Source organism: Pinus tabuliformis, chromosome Q, assembly GCF_031772625.1.
Source record: "Pinus tabuliformis cultivar Carrire ecotype Pingquan chromosome Q, CPIR1, whole genome shotgun sequence".
Classification (NCBI taxonomy): domain Eukaryota; kingdom Viridiplantae; phylum Streptophyta; class Pinopsida; order Pinales; family Pinaceae; genus Pinus; species Pinus tabuliformis.
This window is the reverse complement of record NC_142296.1, coordinates 1,304,755,179-1,304,780,690: the sequence shown is the minus strand read 5'-3', so window position 1 is coordinate 1,304,780,690 and position 25,512 is coordinate 1,304,755,179. Positions and strand designations below refer to the sequence as shown.

The 25,512-nt window shown below is 41.3% G+C and overlaps 1 protein-coding gene across 1 annotated transcript in view; it reads left to right on the top strand.

The window, feature by feature from the left end:
• Window positions 1-25,512, top strand: part of LOC149224623 (putative serine/threonine protein kinase IRE4) — a gene marked incomplete at its 5' end in the record, with an annotated part of 486,106 nt that overhangs the window by 99,501 nt on the left and 361,093 nt on the right. The window contains one exon of the mRNA XM_089388232.1: window positions 13,204-13,453. Within this exon, the coding sequence (XP_089244358.1) occupies window positions 13,204-13,453 (250 nt within the window). The remainder of the gene's footprint in view (window positions 1-13,203; window positions 13,454-25,512) is intronic.

Here is a 25,512-nt window from a genome sequence, read left to right as displayed (position 1 = left end):
GAAAACTTTTGAATTTTTACATTTTTTACAAAATTATTTAAAAATGACCTTGGCTTTAAAAACAGAGTTTTTAAATCCAAGGTGAAGATTAACTGTACAAAATAGAAATTTGCGAAGAAACACCATCAAAACCATCCCTCTGGCTTGCTGGGCACTTATTGACCTTCAGAGATATGACCTTGTAAACAGACTTGACCAAAACCCTAGACCTAGGAGTCTGACCTGAAGACAAGACAAGACAATCTTGAAAGAGATTTAAGGACTGAAATGACTTTGATCCAGCAATGCCAAGAGAGGGACAAAGACACCAGCTCCTCCATCAGGGTTATGGCATGCCTAATGGAATGCAAAAATTGACACTGATGAGACACCTACTTATGCAAATGCAAAGAGCTTTGATCGTTGATGGAGGGCTACAAGACCGACTCTAACAGGATGCAAGAAGACAAAGTCAAACTAGATGAAATCAACATAATATGTCATCATATAAAGTATGAGGTGGCTGATCACAACTAAGAAACTCTGATTAAAGGGCACCTATTACGCAACCATGATAAAGACAATCACCATGCAAAAGACCAAGAAGATTTGACTAGGAAATCTCCTCGAAAGATATGAAGACTCTGATGAAAGTTTGAAAAAGATGAAGACCCTTGACAATGGATATCTTTGGGAAATGTGTCAATATGTCTGCAGGACGCTGTTACCTACAAGAAGATGTCATGATGAAGAGCCATCTCGTAAGGTATGATTTAATTTAATATGATGTTTTGATTTCCGGAATAATATCTGGATAATGCAGGGCTACTCGAAGAAGAGTTGTAAATACAAGTACAACTAACATTCATGTGGTGGATGGAAGAAGCATGAAGAGAAAGAAGTAGTCATATAACGAAAGAACCAGATATGGAGAAGGCCACTTTCCATGGAGAAAGGAATGACATGATGAACTAAGGAGGAAAGTGATCAATGGCTGTTGCCCTACAAGGAAGAAGCTCAACTGATTTTCATGACATCAAGGAGAGACATTGATCAAGCAGTTGAAGGACCCACGAAGAAACGAAGTTGCTGATGTATAGAAGAGTCCCTAGCTAAGAGGGAGTTTTGACAGGTCCCTGATCAAGAGGGAGCTTGGATTGGATCACCCCTGATTAAAAAGGAGTGACAATTGTGTTTTTCTATTTAATGTGTTATACACTAGACCAGTACTAACAGTCGTAAGTCTAAGTGAAGGCCATGAATGGAAATGTAGACACATGATAGACACAACATTCTTGTCTTCACCTGGGAAGAAAGAATGGAGGATTGGGTAATCATCTGACATCCGATGCTCTTTGAGGATGTGCAGGGCATCCAAGATAAGAGTAGGCAAGAGGACTGATATTCTTTGAGGGTTGGGAACTCATGATAAGAATAGTACTAGAAGGTCATACTTAGTGAACACCTAGGTGGGTGTGCACCTTGAGAGACAATGATAAAGGTGTCTATAAATCATTGGTTTCACCAACATTGTGCTCTGATCTTATGAGAGATAGAGTTTTTAGTCAAGGCCTTGCTATAAACAATGTTGGTTACTATGATGCTATAACAGGTGGGTTACCAATCTAATTCTTCTTATGAGAAATTCTTCAGATTGAGAATGACCAAGTACCATTATAAATACCTCCCTAGTTAAGAGGGAGTGTTGAAGAAAGTGTAACTAGGTTCGGTATTTACAAAATGTAATTTTGATCTTTGTACTTGTCAAGAAAAAGAAATATTATTTTTGTAAATTATAAGAATGAGTTTCTTGCTCATTCCATAGGTCTAGGAAAGTTCAAAGAGTCAAAGACATGTAAGGAGCTCTTCATGAGCCTATGTAAAATGTATACAAGTCTAGAACAACCCTCCAAGACAAGCACAATCCTCCAAAGACAAGCACGAAGAAGACTGCCTGCAAAACGATGAAGAGATCAATTAAGTTGGTCTCAAAGAATATACAAATGACATGTCAGCTCAATAAAAGAGACACATCAGTTCACATTGACATGTCGGTTTGTTATGGAGGCATAACACCTATAAATAGGTGGCTAGAGTTACCATAGAAAATCAGAATTTCGGATAAGTATCTTTGTAACTTCGGAGGTACAGGAACTCGGATTTCATAATGGGTACAAGACTTCTATCTTCGCATAAGGCTCAGACTTCGGATGGCATTACTATAGCTTCAGATGGGTGCTATAGAAATAGTAACATTCTCGGCATAAGTATGATGATAAGGGCTTCGGTGCAAGAGGGGAACACTTTGTCTCATCATTCTAGACAATATCATCTTGGTATAGCAGTGATGACAAGAATCTCAGGGATCCACATCAGTCTACACAGTCTCGACATAATTCAGATGAAGAAGGTCCTATAGTAACACTCTCTGCAGTCATGATCTTAAGCTTAGATATGATCTCAATGGAGACTCTGTCACAAGGTTATGATCACAACGAAGGAGCAACTATGGTGAAACAGTCATGACCTTGGTGGGCCTAGGTGCAGACCTTAAGAAGATCTCGGTGGTACAGTTAAGACTTCGATGAAAGTGCAAAGATGTTGCAGCAACAGTGAAGATCTTGATGACGACCTCAAAGGTGCAGCAACGATGATGATCTCAGCAATGACAAAGAAGAGAATTGGTGTCTTGGTCTTGGAGTGGCTCAGTAAGTCTAGGGTCATGGTCTTGGTGTTCGTCAATTGGAATCTCTATAAGAAGAATTATGTGCGGGTTTTCCTCTCCAAGAGGGAGAGGTTTTGGCCTTGGCAGAATGCCAACATCTTTTGTTCTTGTCTCTTTGTTTTTGGTAACAAAGAGAAGACTGTGCTAATAAGAAAATTAAAATGCCTCACAAACAGTTATCATGCTAAGAAGAATCTTATTAAATTAATGCCCTATATTCTTCAACAAGGACCATCTTGGAGAATTTTTTTTCTCTTAGGGATTTTGCCCACAAAATGGTGGGTAACCTCTAGCTCCAACTGGAACGTGATCTCTCGAAGAAGTGGGCGAAGCTGCTTGAACGGGAGGTCACGAGTACTCCAGCAATCTCTTTGTTACAGTAGACTTGTTGCCTGCACATATAATATATGAAGAACACGGGGCAACATGCTTTCGCGACGTCTCATGATCGCACATGCTAAATGTTAGGCCATAAAATCAACAGAAAAATAAAATATGCAAAGATGCATCTATCTACCATGAGAAATATCATATGACGTTAATTCTAATGCAAAAATCATCATGCAATGCATCCTACTCTACCATGCATATCATACAATGTCAAGTCTCAAGGAAAGAGGTGATACAACTTAATTTGACCAGCTCGGACGAAAGTTTCGTCTTTAAGTTTGGTGATTTAGTAATAATCCTCCTCGACCTTTACATGAATCCAGACATGTATTGGATCTCTATCAACCAAGACTAAATCCTCAACCTTATATTCTTTTTTAGGCTTCCACTTTTTGCTTGTTTTAGAGATTGGTCGCTTGAGGATACATACTTGAGCCACGAGAATAAGAGAAGGCTTCTCAATTTCACATGTTTTGTGGTAAGGTCCAAGCTTGATCACATGAGGTAAGTAGGTAGGTTCCCTATAAAGGATAAAAGGGGTGCCATCAGATTGCGGAATGGTGGCATATGATACATCCATTTGAACATGGACCCCAACAGTAGCCCCCCATTTCCTAGATAATATCATCCCCCACACATCAGGAATATCAATGATAATAACATCCATGAGGAGGTATATATCAGGATTTCTAGCTAAAGAAACCTTAAGGTTCTTGATGATACCTTCCACTTCCACAGGTTTGGAATTAAAACCACACACCTTCTTGTACGGTCGAGTGATGCTGAGACCCAATTGTTTCATAACTGTTAAAGGCATGATATTTGCAGAAGCCCCCGAGTCTAACATGCAATTGTGTAAGAAGAGGTCATTGATAGCCAAAGTAAGCAAGAACGGTTCATGCCCAGGGTTTCGATAAGGAATATGAATGTTTTGCAATTCTTCAGGTGATTCTTCTTCTTGAATACCCAGGGGCTTTTTAATTTGTTGTTGTTGCGCGGGAAGTTTAGCAATTTCTTTCAAAGGAACGGGTATAGTCATTCTTCTTACGACAACTCCTATGTCGATGTTAAGTTTAACTTCTTCCCCTTTTCCTTCTTCTTGATGTTTTCTTTCCTTGGAGGATCCCTTTTGGGATTGGCTTTTGTTGGGGGATCCTTTTTGGGAGGAATTTCAAGGTGAGATTATTTGGGAGGGGCTTGCATAGGTAATGGATCTCCTTTAGATGGTTCCTTGGGAGTTGCGAGGTCTTTGTTATTATTTTTCATGAGTATTGGACCCTTTTGAACCTTCCCTTGCTATCAGAGTTAAGAATGGATTCTTCCTTTTCTTCTTTAAGGGTGACCTCACTAATGGGAGGATGTGTATACGACCCCCCTAGCGAAATGTTGAAGATATCAAATTCCACAAGGTTGGCTTGCTCATTAGTTTGTTCATCCTAACTCTCTTCTCCTTCACTTTCCTCATCCTCAGATGAAGGGTCTGGCTCAACAACATTAGTTAAAGCCAAAGTGTTTGGGATTTGAGAAGAGCTTGGCCTATCTTCTTCACTTTGCTATTTGGGAAAATACTTTCCTTTCGGGATATAACTAGATTTTTAGACCCCTTTACAAGGCGTTGATTTTGTTCATGATAACCTTGTCACGTGCATTGGCCTCTTTGGTGAACTTCTCCATCTTTTTGAGGATGGCAAGGAGAGTTTCCTCATGTTGATCTTTGGATTTCTCCTTCTTGACCTCAGCTTTAGCTCTAGGGTGGTCATTGATATCAACCTTCGAGATTCGTATGTTCTCTTCAACTTCCATTGCTATTTCTTTAGCTTCAACAAAAGTGGAAGGTTTTTTATCCCTTAACACATAGGTGAAGTGGCCACCCACCGCTTTTATGAACTTATCAAGAATATTGGCTTCAAATGATCAGGTATATCTTTGACTACCCTATCAAAATTTTGAATAAATTCTTGCACATCTTCCCTTCCCTTGGTTATTTGGTAGAATTTTTCAATATTGAAGGTCCCTTGGGCATTGCATGACCACCTTGACTACCCTATCAATATTTTGAATAAATTCTCGCACATCCTCCCTTCCCTTAGTTATTTGGTAGAATTTTTCGATATTGAAGGTCCCTTGGGCATTGCATGACCACCTCTTCATGAATAGGTCTTCAAATTCATCGGAGTTTTGTATGCATGCAGGGAGAAGGCTAAGGTACCAATCTCTTGCTTGTCCCTCAAGTGATAAGGCAAAAAGCATCACGAGCCTATCTTCATCAAAGATCATTCCGGGGGACATTTGCCAATAGAATTCTTCAATAAAGCCATGGGTAGTCCAAGTAGCATCCCCTTTGAATTTGGGTAACCATTGGTTATATTTTTTAGGTAGGGGTTTGGGATCATCACTCGATTCCAAAGGGGCAAAGACACTAACCAAGTGTCTTTCACTCTTCGTTATCTTAGGTTGATCTTGTCTTGGGTCAATGTCAGAACTAGATGGCATCTTTGGAGATGGATCACTAACCTTCTCAAATTAAGGGAAAAGAGCGGTTCCAACAGGTGATGGAGTTCGCTCTCCCCTTTTTGCAACAACCCTAGTTAAAGGAGGAATATTGTCTCCTTCAAGTAAACTAGGGGTTTGGAGTTTGGACAATGAGTGGAGTCGCTAGAGGAATGCTTTATAGATGTTGTCAATGAATCAATTCCTCTATGATTCACCAGGGAGGCAAATTTGCTTCCTCCCCGACAACGACCAAAAATGTTACTACTCAAATTAGCAGGGGACCTAAAGGGTCAAATGTTAGGCCAAGGGCAACAAATGGAGACATAGCCCACTATCCCCTCAGGTAAGGCTCCCTACTATTTACGGACTTTCATTGATGGGAGGAGACCCGGTATATATGGAGTCACAAATGAAGGATAAATCAACAAGTGGATATAAAGTGACCCAAATAATCCCTTTCCAAAAGAGGTTCAAGAATGGAGCTTGCTTGCTTTCTAAGCAAGGTACAATGTCTTCTAGGAGAAGGATGTGGGGATTTGAGGGCTAGGTTTATGGGATATGACTTGTGAAAGAGTTTCCCAATCCTTAAAATCCTTATTGAAATTGGTATCCCAGATGGTTCTTAAAGAATTGTCTTTTCAAAGGAGTGGGACCACACGGGACCAGGTGGGCCCAACCTAGGTCAAGAGGCAAGGATTTAACAACTAATGATGTTTTTAACCCAGACAAGGGGGGGGAAGGATCACAGAAAGCATTTTTACTTAAAGGTGTTGAATTGATCCTATGAGGCACTAGCCTTGGGGATACTAGGGCAAAGTTTGATCTCGGATCTAGGGCTTGGCTTTTCTCACAACTCCACATTGGAATGGCTTCAAAATTGGAGGAGGCCTTGAGGACACACCAACGCAGGAGAGGCTAGGAGATCAAACTTTTTGGAGGGCTACTTTGTCAGGAAAATGATGCCCTAGGTGACCCAACTTGGCTAGACCTAGAAAAAGGTGAAAAGGAGTTGATTTTTTGGGTGACCAACTCTCGGTAGATCAGTGCCTTAGTCTTGGGAGAATGGAGTCTATGAAAAATATGAATGAGGACCTTGTTTCTTAGTCAAGGAGGCCTTAAGACTACCTCGCTAGCCTTCTAGGGCAAAGGCAAGCAATCTTACAACTTTTATACTTCAACTTGCAAAAGGTAATGGCTTATCCAGATGAATTCATTGATAGAATTATACCTATGAATTTTCATTCAAAATTACATGGCCCATACATTGAGAGATGCTATATAGAGACAAAATTCCACAATTTAAGTTGTAAATGCATGCAACAATTAGTCCTAACAATAGCGAAATTCCCAATCCAATGTATATGATAGAGTAAAACAAGAATAGCTTAAAAAGCATGTACTTACATGTAATATAACATATCCAACCTCTACAATTTGACAATAGAGAAGCTCCAAGACAAGATAAACCAAATCCAAACATCAAAATTCATCCATAAAGCTCCAATTCATCCTCCAAGAAAAAGTGCGAAATTCTCAAGAGAGAGAAGAGATCCAATCCAAAGTGATGGTGAGTAAATGAACCCATCTCACTTGTGTTTATACACTAATGAGGAGTTCGAATTAGTCTCCTAGGCCTACATAAGCCCCAAAAATAAAATAATGTTATAATAACCTAACTTTTGGTGACAAGCCCTCCAAACTAGCTAACAAATAAAATAATAAGCCTCTTAAGAGGTCAAATGATAAATAATTCATGTCGTAGGGCCCTCCAAGAGGCCTGTTGAGGTCCATAATGAAGAATAGGACCCTCAAAAGTGATGGACATGGGGTTGGCCCCTTGTTCTCCAAACAATAAACTTGTGGTCCTCCCAGTAGGTGTGGGGGCACAATAGTAAGCTCATGAGTCTCCAAATGGGTCGAACATGCATGTAGATCATCTGTAAGGGCTCTGATGATGGTGTAAGTGATGCCACATCATCCTACAAGTCCTGGGTCAACTGCCAAGTGCATGGTACATCTGTGGGGCTAGTTGGGCAAAGGTGAACCAGGTGCATATTCCTCGTCCAATAGGTGAATCTCGAGCAATCTCTGAACAACCTAGGGGATGCATGGAGTTGTGTCTACTGATGTGGAGGCCCATGGCTTTCAACACACACCCTACATGTGCCAATGTGGCCCTCTAGAGGGTTAGGACCTTGTATAGAGAGAGCAAAACCAAGATGGAGACCATATGCAATCCTGCATAAGATCCAATGCATCCCCTAGCCTTCCAGTACAACAAGTCATTAGAGAAATCGAGTAAATGAGCTTACCTACCATGGACCATAGGCAATGTTGCACGAAGTGGGGACATTTTTTGGAAGGTGGACGCGGAAGCATCATTTTCCAAAAATCTAGGAAGCGAAGCGTCTACTATATATATATTTTATATTTTTTGCATTTATATTAAAAAAACATCCAAAATACCAACTTAGTTGTAGAAGACATGAAAACATGCATATTTTTACATAAATCAAGATAGATATGGCATCCATTGTACATCAATGATTATTTATTCCAGCATCAACCATCTACAATCTAGATTTCTCCTCTTGTCTAGCCTTTGCTTCTACTTCAATTCTATAGGGAATTTAGTCAACATTGCCTAATTTTGATCAATTTGCGTAATCCAAACCTTATAATATGATTTCACTTGAGTGAAGGGTACATAATTGCTAAGTCCATGACAAAGCAGTTCAATAATCAAGAACACCAACACTGGGGTACATATAGGGTTTGTTGCTTTTGATTAAATGCCAATCACATGCCCTCATACATGATATAATCCAATGAAACGCCACAATCCCATTGATCTTGAAAACTGTTAAGTCTGCTGAATTTTGAATGGGATATGAGATTCTATTTTCTCCATATGAAGTTTGATGAGGTTGGAACCACTCTCAAACATCTTGAGTCATTTCATGGTAATGTTAAAAATTTAAGTAAAAGTGACATTCTCCTTTATCTTTCATTTCCACATTCTCCTTTATCTTTCATTTCCATCCTTTTACTTCAAGAATTTAACATTACCATTAGGGAGCATCTAGGAAGTGTCTAGGGAGCATCAGGGGGCACCTTGGGAGTATTCGGAAAGTGTAGTTCCTCACAGAACAGTTTGAAATTTCCAAAAACAAAAAAAGCTCCGTGAAACCATCCACTTTCTCTCGGATAGACTCGCGATCCGTGGTGGATACACACTCGAACTTCCATAGATTTGCACCCAATCCTTTCCGGATCCGTGGATCGGGAAATAGGAATTGCGGATTGGGCAATAGGAGCCGCGGGTTGGGTCCCCATGAATCCAATTTTGTAGGAACCGCTACAAAAAGGAGGAACTGCAGATCTGATTTTCCAATTTGTAGTTTGGCCGAAGGATCGGTGGCGGATCCGTACGGGACGCGGATCTGCTTTTGGATCCTTGGGGGGGGGGGGCGTGGTTCCTGCAACATTGACCACAAGTGGGGACTTCATAATGGCCTGCCCTTCCATAATGGGCTTCGGGATGTGCCAATGTCTCCCAAACTCCAAATGGGGTTAACCAAGTATCCTATTAAGTGGTTTCTACTTCTAAAGGGGATAATTTGTTCAAGTTACATCCTTGAAAAGGTGGTGGTATGTGATAGAGAGGTGAATGAAGTAGGGGATAAGAAGGGTAGCTCTGGGCCACATGCTAGGGTGCAAGGGTAGCTAATAAAAGGGAAGCCCACACTTGGGTTTATAATGTATAGGAAAGAGCAATTGTGGTACATGAGGTGCCCTGACCTTGATTTTTGCACCCTTCGTTATACGCCTTTTGCCTTTTTATGATGTTTCTTTGATTAACTCGGGGCTTAAGGGGCAAGAGCATGATGTATGAGATGTAGCAGTGGATACCCCCTTTTAAGGTAGGGCGGTTCATTGCCCACCAGGGGTTTGGACAATCATGGGTTCCTATTTAATGAAGGAGGCTCATAGAACCTGCAGGAACCAAGGTGATGGCCATGATGATGGGGTAGAACTCATGTATTGGCTTATTCCCACTTGCTAAATGTGTTTGTCCCGACCATCTTTTGCAATTTATGGTACATTTTCCTATTAAATGTGGCCAATTATGCTTTTATCTTTCTTTTTAGCTGCATCAACCTCTAAGGCATCATTCGAGGCCTAACCCAAGGTGTGGACAAAGGGAAGGGGAAAGCTAACCCTATGTGGATCCAGTGGAGGAATGTGGACCCAGGTGGGAGAAATGATGAATGGGGTAATAATGAGTGGAAATGGGGTAATATATGCAGATAAGGGAGCGAGACCACGCAACCAAAATCAGGGTTTCCCATGAAATACCATCCCTAAAGCCAAATGGTCAGTAAAAGAGATCCCACAGGACTAGAATCCAAGGTTAATATCCAAAATGGGTTTAGGGGACAAGAGCACAGACCTAGCCCATTCTTTTCGCTGAATCCCCCCATTAATCCATGCCCAGAAGTGTCCATGATAAGCAAACTACAATACTCAATTACCAAATGACAAGGCATACCTTTAAGTTCGGGAGGCCCATTTTCAAACATATGATCATGGAAGATGGGTGAGGGGCCACATGGCTGGCTCAGGTGGTGGAGAAATGGCACAATGAGCTAGCTGGTGGCTTCACGGGGTTGCTCGCTACTGGCTGAGGACTATCTTGGAGAAAAAATTTCTCCTAGGGATATCACCCACAAAATGGTGGATAACAGGGACCACGCAACTAAAATCAAGATTTCCCATTTAGTGCCAACCTCGAAGCCAATGGCCAGAAAAGGAGAGCCCACGGGATTAGGATACAAGGGTAACCACAAAATTGGGCAATGGAGACAAGAATACAGACCTAACCCACTCTTTTCGCCGAATCCCCCGCAATCCATGGCCAAAAGTGCCCATGAAAAGTAAACAAGATTACTCAACCAAACCAATTAAAAGTCATAAGTTTGGGGTCGGGAGGCCCACCTTTAAACATTCAATCATGAGAAGTGGTCGAGGGATCACATCGCTGGCTCAGGTGGCAGAGACAATGGCACATTGAGCTATCTGGTGGCTGCTGGCTGCCAATTAAGGACCATTTAGGAGAATTTTTTTCTCCTATATACACTACCCACAAGTGGTGGGTAACGCTCCCCAAGAACAACTATTTAGAACACGATTGAGCAGAAACAATAGCGCTGAGCCTTTTTATTGAATATCTAATATTAATCTGAGTAAAATATAGTGGACTAAGTACACCTGGGCTTGCTTAAGCAAACATGCAAAACGCAAGTGAATATGAATTAAACTCCATGCTGAAATAGGCTCACTGGTTCTATGCACTGCTAAGGAATTTTTCTGTTGCTACTGCTTGAGAAAACTAAGATTTGGCGCATCAATTCTGCTTCGAAAACTCTGCAAAATCAGGACAATGCTCTCCAACCCAGAACCAGCAAAACCCATAAAGCTTTTGGGCTAGTTCCAGCTCCCTGGAATTACCCAAATTTGTGCAAATTTCCTCAACTGCCCAGCACTGTGTTACACCTCCAATCAGCTGAGAAAACTCTGAGAGAGCTCCAAAATTATAAAGAGGAATCCCAGTTAATGTCCGACACAAATTCTGCTTGTCAAATGCTCCAACAATTGGCCCAAAATAAATATTTGTGCAGGCCCTATGGAAGAACAGTTTGGCCATCACAAATGCATCAATCTCTGGCTCTAAAACTCCACAAGGAAATTCGTATTCCTCCAAGTGAAATTCTTGCAAATTCTTGAGACAAATCTACCCGGCAAATTCCACCTTCAAGCAACTATATTTGTGCTACTGCATCCTCCTGAAAATGTCGCACCACTTGTTGGAGAGATGAAGTGGCTCACAAAAATCAGGAAAAGAAATATCCAATCAGCTCCAAGTTTCTCTCCTAGGGTGACACTCTTGGTTCACCGAAAGAGAGTTAGGATTTTCCGCTTGGAAATCCCTGTTCTAAGCAGCATTGGTTGACTTGGCTAAGTAACTCAAGCAAACCCTCCAAAATCAGAAAGGAAATGCCAAAATAGAATGATGAAAATGAAGCTCTAGCATTTCTTTTATAATCGCTGCTCAACCTTCCTTGTGGGCTCCACTAATTCGACCTCCGTTTTCTTTCTGTCTTCATGTGGTTTGATTTTCTCTTAGGGGGTTCAATTTCCCCTTTGGTGACCCCCACAACTTATATTTATTTTAATTTTCTTTTCCTAAGTCCCAACTTTTGTCTTTTCTTCAAAAAATTATTTAACAGCTCCACAACTTATTTCTCCTAAGATTTACTTATTTAATATTATATTAATTGCCAAAATTGCAAAATTGAGAATTTCCTTGACAAATTTTTTAATTGGGGACATGACGTAAACAAAGATAACTTTGAACATTTTCTTTCCAAAAAAGCAGGTGGCTTGAAATTGCCATCAAAAGCTAAAAAGCTTTTGACATTGAAGGTAATACTTGAAGGTGTACAATTATCACCTACATTGGTATCATGTTAGATTTAGGGTTCACATCAATAATCAAGAGTGAACACAAGAGACAAATATATTGAAGGGTATCATTGTATTCATATATTCAATGAAACCAATACATTACGTAAGATGATCATGCTTGATGCATCGTACTTGATACATGATAGCAGACAATGAGGTGATAGTACCAGATCACAGACGTATTTTAAATGCTGTCAACATATCAAGATTTTCAACTGTTAACACTGTAGCGGGACTAATGTAACCCAGTAAGATGATTGGCTACTAGATAGAAACCACTGTGATACTAACAATCAGAAACCAAAGGTAGAATCAAAATACATAATTGAAGAGCAAAGCTAGACTTAATAATCCAATGTAACTTTGAGTTGGCTTCGCAGCTACTGAGCCAAAGTCAACTTTACCCCCTGCAGCCTCATGTTTTGTTTGGAAAAGGTGGTGTTTGGTCATCTTTAACAATGAATCTAACACTATATCTAGAGGAACTTTGGACTCTCAGTGCAGAGTTGGTTGCCTAGATCTCGGCTAGACTAAATATCTTTGAAAATGATGTGGATCTTTTAGAGGTTTGGGCTAGGACTAGCATGATGTCCCTTCTTGCCTATGTTGGCGAGAGAGTTTCATCTACTGACCTGTAGCCATATTATAATATTTAAATTTAATGTAACATAAGATGCATTTTTTGAGGAAAAAGCACTAGCAGTCAAGAATTGGGATATGGCACTGGGTAGAGGCTATGGAATATGCCATAATTTCAAAGACCAGCAAGATATGTGTATGGTTTTGAATTGCGATGAGTACTTTCATGGAAGAGATCAGGATATTAATTTTTGCTACAAGACTATAGGGATGCTTTTAGTGAATTATTCTTGCAGAGCTTTTTGATTTGATTTAACAATGCTAATAATACTGCTTTTCACACAATTGTCAGACAAGATCATTATGTACAAACAAAAGAGAACATCTCTGAGGAAGAATTGTTTGATTTACATATCTTGTGATTGTTGTTTCTTAAGAAAATAAATTTGCCATCATTTTTCTTCTTATCACATCTAATTGAGTGTTTTTATGGTCTATCATTATTTCAGGGAGAAATATCTTATAGCTTGTGAGGCACTAGATCAGAAAGGCTTTGAGCAATCAAGTGCTGTGCAGGAGGAGGAGGGGTCATTGGCAGATGATGGGCCTCGTAGTGTCATGTCAACACCCATGCATCCTGCTCCTAAAGAGAGAACAAATATAAGTGATTTTGAAATTATCAAACCAATTAGTAGAGGTGCCTTTGGTAAAGTATTTTTGGCAAGGAAAAGAACGACTGGTGATTTGTTTGCTATTAAGGTATTACGAATTGGATTTTGAAATTTTGTAGTATTACACTCTTGTTCTCTTCCAGTCATACTGATTTTGTTTGGTGATTGTATTACTAATATGATGTCTTTCATAATTTTTTGTCAATAAGTTATATTAAGCATTAAGTTCAGTTGATTGACCACTACAACTATCTAGGCATTAAAAGTTGTTTTGAGAACAGACTTGGTAATTATTCTATGAAGGGTTGCATGTCTGACTTTTATAATAGTCTCTATATGGCCATTGGTATGAATATGTGTAAACGAATGTCGAACTACTAGCCATTTTCCCTTATATCTTTCTTTTTGTGTGCATTTGTTCAAGTGTACAAGACATTAGAGTCTGTATAGCATAACATGCAGAAATACATGTTAAATTGTAGTGTTAGATAAGGGCATTGCTACCACCCAAACTAGCAGCCTTGCCAAGGTCCATACAAGACTCTAAGTTGGCACACGCATGACAAGTGCCTACTGTCACCATTTTTCAAAGAATATTTTATTTTCTCAACTTCAAGTTATCTCTTTGACTTGCTGTGGTTAGGAGCTTGTTATGGATCCTTTGCCTCCTAAAAATGGAGTTTTAGCAGCAGTGGTGGAACACGCTATTGATTGGAAGTGGTTCAAGGATGAAAATGGTTGGATATCCTCCATGCTGAACAATGGAACTTAGAGGAGGGAGTTAAAGATTTGACAAATAATATGGTGCTTCCTTTTGAAGTGAAACATAATGTTGAGGGAGTTGTGAAATTACACAAAGATTTGTGTATTTTGAGGAGGGGGGATCATCCCATTATTATTGTTAGCTTTTGGGGTTACTTCAAAAGTGTTTGCACCATGCTTTGGGTGATTCATGTGATATGTGGTGTCTTACCCCTCATATTAGATTAGGGTAACGCTTGTGATTTTTGTTGATTTGGGGTAGCATTGGATGTGCTCTAGCCACTAAATTTGGTGGAGAGGTTAGGGCACATGAGATCTCCAATACCCAGAAAGGGTTTGGGCAGATTCTAAACAGTTTGGGAGATATTAAAATAATTAATATTTTTAATGGAGTCCCTAAGTTTAAACTTAGGGAAATTAAAATATTATGTGAATTAATATAAAACTGTGTTAGAATGGTCCAAAAGACATGGATCAAGTCAGATCTAATCTTAGTCATCGATTAGGGACTTAATCTCGGCCGTTGATTTGTTAGCGAGAAAAGTATAAGAGGAGGCTTGAGTGTCACTTGGAGAATACAGAAGAGTGATAAGTCATTCCATTCTCTAGAGTGGGGTTTGCTAAGAGAGAGAATCAATGGTCAGTTGTAGTGAGGGCCAGTGAGTACGAGGCAAAGAGGCAGGGATAGTGCCGAGAGACCAGCGCAGAAGCAGAGAGAGGTAGACACAAAGCTAGAGGGAGCCGCGCAGAGGCAACAGAGGCTGTGCAGAGCCAAAAGGGCTTGCACCATCCACACAGAGGTTGCAGGAGCGAGGCAGAGAGCTAGAGAGGTTGCACAGAGCCTTAGTAGGCTGACACAGAGGGTTTCAGGTTGACGCAGAGGGTTTCAGGTTGACGCAGAGGCCAGTAGGGCTGACGCTGAGCTTCAAATTGTGCTGGAGAGGGATTTCGTGGAGCAGGCTTTCCGAATACCTGTTTCCGAAGAGAGGTATTGCTGCCAGATTTTTTTATCTTTGTTGGGTTAGCCAGTTTGGCACCCAGTGTACTCAGAAAAGAGTTGCTTAATAATAAAACCCTCAGATAGCTGCACTGGTTTTCCCGCATTGGGTTTTTCTGGGGACATTAGTCCAAAAATAACGGTGTCATTTGTGTGCTTGTTTCTGTTTCCTTCAGTTGATGATCTGTAATGTGTTGAGCATGCACTTGTATTTATTTTCAGTATTTACATGGTAAATAACTTGTTAATTAACAGAACAAGTAGGTAGGAATAAATCAGTAAAGTGCATGGAGGGTTTCTAACTGTTAGACTTAGAAACTTCAACATGGTATCAGAGCATGGTTGCAGATCACAGGAGAACTGAGGACATCAGTAGAGTAGAGCAGCAATAATAGAAAACAACTGTCTTGAGTGACAGAAGCTGTTCCTAGCAACAAAGCAACAAGGAAGGGGTGACGCAGTGCCTATGTCATCAAGTTCGCGTAGAGGTTGAAGGAGGCAAAGACAGGCTCATGCAGAGGCCAGGAGGGTTGACCAGTTGGCTGAGGGAGCTAGTTTGCCGGTGCCGAGATTGCGCAGAGCCTAGGAGCTCTCACCTTCAGGTTGCTAGGGTTTAGGAGGCTGTGGGTAAGTTGCAGAGTGGAGCTGGTGGGGCACTGTAGTCAGAACAATACCCAACAGGGCAAGGCCAAGGAGGAGGGAGTTGCTACCGAGGGTTTCTTGCCGAGAAATGCGGATCAGTGGTGTAGTTGCATAGACGATCAGAGTAGGGGGCATCTCGACATCTGTAACGACCCATCTAAATTGACCCATTAATAAAATTTTAAACTTTATACTATATATATATATATATATATATATATATTAAATTTTATAAAATATATAATTAGACCTTATAATATAAATTTATAAAATATATCATAACTGAACTTTATAACATATATAATATGGATTTATAAAATATATCATAACTGAACTTTATAACATATATAATATGAAATGTTATAAATATATATCATTAAAGTTTATAACATATATAATGAAATGTTATAAATATATATCATTAAAGTTTATAACATATACAATGAAATGTTATAAAAAGGATATCATTTAACTATATAACACATATAATGGAAATGTTATAAAAATATAAATGGACTCATAAAAAGACTATGCGTTAACCTACCTAAAACGCACTACCGAAACCATTAACCAGGGCGCGTCGAACCAGCTGAGAAGTTATGGCAGAGCGGCTTTGCCAGGACAGGATCTCAGAGGGTTAAATTGCATGCGGAGTCGTGTCAGGAGGTAGAAGAGCGGTGGCCGGAAGCAGGAGGGTGGCCACCGCCAAGCCTGCCTTTATAAATCACTAGTCTGAACCGGTGAAAGGGGGGAAAAACCAGAGAGGGGCAGCAGAGAACGAGAAGCATAAATTCATCAGCAGGAAACCGGGAGAAGGGAATTATCAATTGAAGAGCTTTAAGTGGTCTGGGGTTCTGGGCACGGAGGGACAGAGAGCCTCTGTGGAGAGCTTTCTGGATTGAGCAGCTAGGTTTGCTCAGTCTGGTTGGGTGGTATTGGCCTCTCGAAAATTGGGTCAAAACAGCCACGGCATCACCAGCAGCGGGATCGCCAGTTCAATAGCAGAATCAGCAATCAGCTAGCAGTTCAGGTATGTGCAGATTACATTTTTATGCATTATTGTTTTCCAGTTTATGAGTATTTACATGTTTGTTGTATTTCGAAATATGGGCATTACAACATCGGCAGAAGGGTTTCCAGGAGGGAAATCAAGGCTCAAAGGGAGTCACATTGAGAACTTCCAGGAGGGAAGTAGAAGAGCAGCATGGCACTACACGGAGTAAGAGACCAGGACAGACTAGACGGAGCCTCAAACTTCACAGTCTGGAAGGCCAAAATCTTATCTGTACTTGATGGAAATCACGTCAAGCACTTCGCTTTGAGGACGATAGTGATCCCAATTGATCCAACTGATAGTGACAAGTACGAGGAGGCAATGGTGAGGGCCAAGAACATCATCCTTGATGGGGTCAAGGACCATGTAGTACCACACATTGCTGAGAAGGAAACGACAAATGAGATGTGGGAGGCCCTGAAGAAATTGTACCAACATACTTTTGTGCAGAGAAGGATGTTACTAGAAAATTAGTTGCTGTCATACCAGATGAAGAAGGGAGAACCGATCAACACCTTCCTTGGTCGACTGAATGAGATCCAGGATCAACTGATTTCCATAGGGGCCACGCCGGATTAAGAAGTGATGGTGAGAACAACCCTGAACGCAGTCTCAAAAGACTGGGAGGTATTTGTCCAGAGTATACTGGGCAGAGCGACCCTTCCACATTGGGAGGAAATGTGGGTGGCTCTTCGCCAAGAAGAGATCAGAAGGCTAAGCAAGATGGGAAGCAGTGGCAAGGGGATCAGAGTCAAGAAGGAGGAGGAGGAGGAGGATGTTGCCCTAGCATCTGAGGGAAAGCAAGAGAAACGGAAGAAGAAGGACCTCTCCAAGATCAAATGCTTCCATTGTGGGGAGCTGGGTCATTATGCGACCCAGTGTCCAAGGAAGAAGAACAAGGGAGAGGCCTCCGAGACCAAGGCAGTGCCAGCAAGGGCAGAGAAGGAAGTGGAGACAGACGATGACTGTGCCATGAGTGCACACATGCCACTTGAGCGGAAGTGGGGAGACATCGAGCTGTAGTTAGACGGACTACAGGCGATGAGGGGTAGGATCCTTGAGGTACCTAGCCTCTTGGATTAGACCTTGCTATGAGAGCCCCGAAGAGGAGTAGCAGGACTGGCGGATGTGGGTAGAGACGGATGTAGATGAAGCGACAAAGAGAGCTACAGTGCAGAATTCCCAGGACAGCGCGAGGCTAGCAGGATGCAACAGTGCAAGAGGCATGGGAGTGTTGCACCAGTGCAGGATGGCATAGAGAAGTGTGCAACGAAGTGAGATGCAGGGAGTTGTTGCAGCAGCACAAAGGTTAGAGAGGGAGCACTTGTCAGCGGCAGAGAGAGCTTTAGCATCAGGACTCAGGAGTACTCTAACTTGACAGAGAGGTCAGAGTTGGGAGATCAGTTACTTACTTCTTAGTAACTGAATTTCAGTGCAACAGTTAGCAATGGTAGTGCTATGGGCATCACAATGCAGCATGATGAGAGGAGATGCAGTGCAGACACAGCAGTGGCAGTGGTAGGACCATGGGCAGCAACACGGAGGTGGAGGGAGCTGTCATACAGATGCAACAATGGCAGTGGCAGAGATATGGGCAGCAGTACAGGATGCAGTAGTGTAGAGGATGATGGGCAGCAGGCCTAGCATTAGCACAGGGACTGATGCTAGATGATCAGGGTGATACTCAGTAAGGAGTATTACTAGAGCACAGTCCTTGCTAAGAGGGAGTGCTGATTTGGGGTAGCATCGGACGTGCTTTAGCCACAAAATTTGGTGGAGAGGTTAGGCCACATGCGATCTCGAATAACCAGAAAGGGTTTGGGCAGATTCTAAACAGTTTGGGAGATATTAAAATAATTAATATTTTTAATGGAGTCCCTAAGTCTAAACTTAGGGAAATTAAAATATTAATGTGAATTAATATAAAACTGTGTTAGAATGGTCCAAAAGACATGGATCAAGCTAGATTTAATATTAGCCATCAATTAGGGACTTAATCTCGGCCGTTGATTTGTTAACGAGAAAAGTATAAGAGGAGGCTCGAGGGTCACTTGGAGAATACACCAGAGTGATAAGTCATTCTATTATCTAGTACGGGGTTTGCTAAGAGAGATAGAATCAGTGGTTAGTTGTAGTGAGGGCTAGTGAGTACGAGGCAGAGAGGGAGGGACAATGCTGAGAGACCAGCGCAAAAGAATAGAGAGGTAGTCGCAGAGCCAGAAGGAGCCACATAGAGGCAGCAGAGATTGTGCAGAGCCAGAAGGGCTTGCGTCATCCACGCAGAGGCTGCAGGAGTGACGCAGAGAGCCAGAGAGGTTACACAGAGCCTCAGTAGGCTGACGCAGAGGGTTTCAGGCTGACGCAGAGGCCAGCAGGGTTGACGCTGAGCTTCAGATTGTGCTGGAGAGGGATTTTGTGGAGCAGGCTTTCCGAATACCTGTTTCCGAAGAGAGGTATTGCTGCCAGATTTTTTATCTCTGTTGGGTTAGCCAGTTTGGCACCCAGTGTACTCAGAAAAGAGCTGCTTAATAATAAAACCCTCAGATAGCTGCACCGGTTTTCCCGCATTGGGTTTTTCCGGGGACATTAGTCCAAAAATAACAGTGTCATTTGTGTGCTTGTTTCTGTTTCCTTCAGTTGATGATCTGTAATGTGTTGAGCATGCACTTGTATTTATTTTCAGTATTTACATGGTAAATAACTTGTTAATTAACAAAACAAGTAGGTAGGAATAAATCAGTAAAGTGCATGGAGGGTTTCTAATTGTTAGACTTAGAAACTTCAACAATTTTCATTAGAAGATATGATTGGTAGCATGGTACTTGTTACCTGCTCATATGAACATAGCAGGGAGCTAGACCCCATTGGCCAATGGACCTGGGCACTTGACAATTTTTCCAAAAGATCAGAAATCAACATGGCATCTATGCCCCATTTTCTCTCTCTTCTCTCTATTCTTTCTATATCAAATTCTGTACCCCTGCGGGAAGTTGTAATAAATGTCACTAGCATGATGAACTTATGTAACAGGATTAGGCTGTTGATTTTAGATAGCTACGGTCGGTATTCAAATCACCAATTTAAAAAGAAATTAAATTTATTATTTACAAGCTATGTCACACAGTTCTTCGAACTTTATCCTTGAGGTTCGAATTTTGGCGAACCTCAAAAATGTTTTGAGGTTTGACGAACTTCATTGAACCTCATAGCCAATGACCAAGTCCATAGATCAAAACTCATAACTTCATGTCACAACTCAAGCTTGTATTTTATCCTTGCAGTTTCCAAGTTTGTGATAGCATATTTTATGTTTATTGATGTTGATTTGTTACTATTTTATCCTATAATTCATTTTAAATTAATATATGTTTATATATATAGACGAAACTAATAGCGAACCTCATCAAAAAATTCGAACTCAAATCGAACCCAATCATTGTCGAACCCGAATTCGAATACGAACCATGTGACATTGTTTACAAGTTCATGTAGGCTCCAAATTGTCAGGTTAGCCCCACCAGCTGAGTGGGTTTGACCTTTGGTCGAAATCCACATGATTTGACCTCTATAAATAGACCATTTGACCTCCTCCATTTGGCATCAAATCAATTCGGATCAAGTCAAGAAGTCTTCTATTCATGTGCAAAGGTGAGAGATCTTTAGTTGACCAACATTGACCAAGTCTTATCTGTTCTATTAGACCGAAATTCTGGAAGGTTGATTGAACTTCTTTTTGGCTGACTTGACCGCAGCGTTGATCGAATTTGTGAGGCACATAGTTGGCCGAAATTTCTGAGTTCACCGTAGGCTGTCTGAGGCAGTTTGACTGAACTTTTTGAGGCAGAGTTACCGCAATTGACCAAGACTCTTTGAGGCTGAGTTGACCGAAGTTTGGGTAGAGTTGATCAAGATTTTTGGGAATCATTTTGACGGATTTTTTGGGGCAGTTGGACTAGGTTTGACCTAGCTAGTTTATGTGGTCAGATTGACCAAGTTTGACTGAAAAATTAGATTGTACCATTTGTTGAATTGAACAATAATTTCTCCTAAAAAGATTGCTGGGTTTTCTCCCAAGGTTGGGTTTCCTAGGTGAAAAATTTCTGGTGTCTATTGTTCTATTGCATTTATAGTTGAATTTTCTGAAGTGTAATTGCTTAATGATAATCTGGAAAGTGCAAAAATATCATTAGAAGTAATTATTAGTAACAAAAATTTGTGCTTCTCCTCTTAGCACTAGAAAATCAACATGGGATTATAGCTTTGGTGAAGGAAAAAACATTGAGATCACTCTTGAAGACACCTACTTTTGCAATCTAATTTGTGACCAAATTGTAAAATTTCCACGATTGCAATAAACAAGAATTTAATCTTCTACCTTTTGGAGATTATGTCTTCTGAATTATTAATTCTGCAAATAACGATTAAATCACTATTGCAATCTTTACAAATAAAAGCATCGCAGAAGATAAAATATTGGAACTGAGAAGTATGCACACACACATAAAAATATGACACCATTATTTTTGGACAAATGTCCTTGGAAAAACCCCAAAGGGAAAACTAGTGCGGCAAGTGAGGGTTTTATTATTATTCATCAATTTAGGAGAAATTACAACTGGTTTCCTTTCATTGGTAAATCTCTGGCAAATACTGATCTCCAATGGCAAAATATACTGGAGACTAACTGTCTCCCTCTGCAATCAACTCGGCCTCCTCCTAGCTGTTCACACCTCCTCCTAGAAATTGCACTATCCTCCTGAAATGCACAAATTTGGTTGAGGATAACTTGCACAACTCTGGGAACCCTTCCCTGCGAGTTGTTTTTCCTTGTAGCTGCTTAGACCCACTTGCTCTGCCTTTGGGAAATAGATCCGACCTCTAGCAACTGAATCATGGTCTCTAACTCGCAATGTTGTTTTTGGCTTCTTCTGTAGATGAATTCGACCTCCTTTTCTTGCCACTGACACCAGAAAATACTGAGGAAATCTCCTCTGGAATCCTCTTCCCAAATCTCTGCTGAACCCTTGCTTCTGATGCTTTCCTAGCTTCAATTGTGCCCTTGCTGAATACTGCAAATGGGTAAGTCAAACTGCTCTTTCAATAAACTATCTTCTCCCAACCCTTTGACATGCTCTTATAATCCCTCGTTGGGGTCTCAATGGCCACAATCACATCTCAACTGAGGGCTAAGATCATCTTGACTCTGTCATTTAACTTTTCTGGAAGTCTCTAGAGAAAAATTGATCTTTCTCAATTAATTCACTTTAAATAACCAGTTTTCCTATGTTAGAAAATATTTAATTATTGTCTAATAATTAATTAATTTAATTGAAGTGTCTCCAAGTCTTTTCTCGTGAAACCTTTTCTGGGTTTTGGAGATCTCGTGTTCCTTAGCTTCTTAGACACCATAGAGACCAGAACACTTGTCCACTGTGTTAGTTTTTGTTTGGGGTAGTAGCAGATAGGTGTTCTTGTCTCTATGATGCCAAAGAGGCTAAGGAACACGAGATGTCCAAAGCATAGAAAAGGTTTTGCAAGAAAAGACTTGGAAACGCCTCAATTAAATTAATTAGTCAATAATTTAAAAGTTCCTAAATCTAACTTAGGAAAATTGGTTAATTAAAGTGAATTAAGTAGGGAAGTTTGATTTTTCTCTAGGGACTTCTATTGATGAGGTCAAGATGATCTTAGCCATTAGTTGAGATGTGATCATGGTCGTTGAGACTCCAACGAGAGATTATAAGAGTAGGTAGGTTGGCAGCCTCCTCATAGATAGTAGGCTCAGAGTCAACAATGCTGGTAGCCTTGGCTACATAACTGCAAAACCGCTTAGGTGGCACACTCTCCCTGTTCACCCTCTTCGGAGGACCAATGGACTCCGCTTCCTTCAAGGTGTCTTGAAGCCACTTGGGCCTCCTCTTCCCTGAAGAAGCTTCCCCATAGGGAACCTCATCCTCTGCTCCCCAGTCTGGTGAACCTGAAGGTCTGCCAACTGACCTTGGTGTGCCTGTACCAGCACCTGTCCTCGAAGAACCTGTACTGGCACCCGTGCCTGTGTCAGTTGAAGTGCCATGTGAACTCTGTACTAGTGGACTCCCTAAAGAAGTGCTTGGTGAACTCGCCACTGGTACCCTAGATGTCACTGACATTGAAGTACCTCTTGTACCAGTCGATCTAGAACCCTGAGGTCCTGCTCCCTGTACTTGACTTCCTTGCTGAGGAGAAGTCTGTGACTCTCTCTCATCATACTCTCGTGATCTTCGTTAGGTCCTCTCCTCCTCGGACTTCACATCCTTCCTAATCACCACTCTCTGTTTAGAAGGAATGAAGATCCGATAGGCCTTCGAAGTCTCGCTGTATCCCATAAAGATAGCCTTCTCTACCATGGGTTCTAGCTTCGCCCTTTGCTCCTTGGGGATATAAGAATATGTGGGACGTCAAAGATACGAAGATGTGCCACATGAGGCTTCTCTCTAGTGAAAGCTTCCTCCGGAGTCATATTCCCAATACTCTGTGAGGACTCCTGTTCTGAAGATAAACTACAATATCGCATGCCTCAGCCCATAAAAACAAAGGCAACCCCTGATCATGAATCATCACTCTAGCAGCTCCAACAATAGCTCTGTTCTTCCTTTCAGACACCCCATTCTGCTGGGGGTTGTAAGGAACCATGAACTCTGTCCTAATGCCCTCCTGTGCACAGAAGTCAAAAAACCCACCATCGGTGTACTCACCACCATTATCTGACCTCAAGAATCGAATCTTCCTACTTGTTTGCTTTTCCACAAGAGCTTTGAACTCTTTAAAGTGACTAAAGACCTCACCCTTGGTCTTCATGAAATATATCCAAGTCCTCCTAGAGTAGTCATCAATGAATATAACATAATACTCATAACCACCTAAAGACACATGAGACATACATCCACTAACATCAGTATGAATCAAGTCTAGTATACCTATAGATCTGCTGTCGCTCGCTGGGAATGGTAACTTGGTGTACTTGCCCAAATCACACCCTCTGCAAACCTCATAATGCTCGGCATTGAAATTAGGAACTCTAGTAGCGATCTCCCTCAGTACTCTCAAAGCTCCATGATGCATATGCACCATCCTCCAGTGCCATAACTTGCACAAGTTTCTACCACTGGTGGTACTAGTGTGAGTGCTACCAGATGTACTACTCACTAATGCTCTTACCGATTGAAAACTGAACCTGTATAGTTTCCTAGAGTGGACTCCAATAACTTTGGCTGAAGTGATGGAAGCTCCCTTGGGATGCATCAATACCTGCCCTCCTGAGAAGGTGACGTGAAACCACTTCTCCTCCATAGCAGACATTGAAATCAAGTTCTTCTTCATCCCCGGAACATACAAAACATCCATGACCTTCAAAGGAGGCAAAGACTCCCTCTCAAAGGTCACTGTCCCCACACCAACAACTCTCACAGTGCAGTCATCTCCTAGTACAATCTCAATATCAATTGCCCTCTCTGCAAGCTCTGAAAAGAACTCCCATGCACCTGTCATATGGCTAGAAGCCCCGGTGTCTATGTACCACACATCGGATGATGTACTCCTAGATGTAGAAGTAATAAATGCAAAGTCCTGATCAAACTGTGAAGCAAACTGCTCCACCTCTGCTGAAGCTGCAGTACCCTTCTTCCCCTGTTCTTCCTCTCAGGACATGTAGCTGCATAGTGTCCCATCTTCTAACATGCCCAACATTTGACTTTGGACATATCCGTATCTTTCTTCTTCTTCTTCTCCTTTCCCTTATCCCCATTTGATGAGGCCTCTTTCTTGGCCTTCTGTTTGTTCTTCCCCTTGGCTGTCAAGGCTACGTCCTCCTCATCTCTTAACTTCACCCCACCACTGTCAATCTTCCGTATCTCATGCTGCACACAATCATCCTAGAATCTGTCCCAATTGGGAAGATTCTCCCTAGAGGTAACAACATCTCCAAAGACCTCCCAAGGGCCAAGACTTAGGAAGTCCCGCTAGAGCTATCCTGACTAACTCTGTGGGTGCAACTGTGTCACCAATAGCAGTCAAATCATCACATACCTGTTTGACCTTGCTAAGATAATGAACTACACTTTCAGCTTTTGTCATCCAGATGTTCTTCAATTGTTCTTTAAGTACCATCTTCCTGCTCTCATTGTTACTCTGATAAAGAGTGGTTAGAGTTGTCCACAACTGATATGCATATGTGTTTCCTCTCACCTGAAGAACCACATGATCCTTCATACTGTCAATCAAAATCCTTTTTGCCTTTGCCTTATTTTTTGTGAATTCAACAAGTTCATCTGTAGCAGTAGGAGGTACAACCACTTGCCGCTCTATGTCCAAAACTGCTGCCTCCTCAAACACTGTCTGAATTCTATCCTTCCAAACGACATAGTTGGATATCCCATTCAGTTTGTCCTCTATCCTTAAGAACATGGCCATGACTGCAGTGCAAAATTTACAAAGCCAAGAGAATGGAGAAATGAACTTTCCAGCACACCTTGTTGTCCCAAAAGTTCAGTCTGTGTGAAATTTCACCTTCCTGTCCCAAAAGTTCAGTTTTCTGTCCAAACTGAGTTTGTTGTCCAAAAATTCAGTTTGTTGTCCAAACCACTGTTTGCTATCCCAAACCACTATCTGCTATTCAAACTACGATTTTCGGACTGTAGCTCTGATATCATGTTGA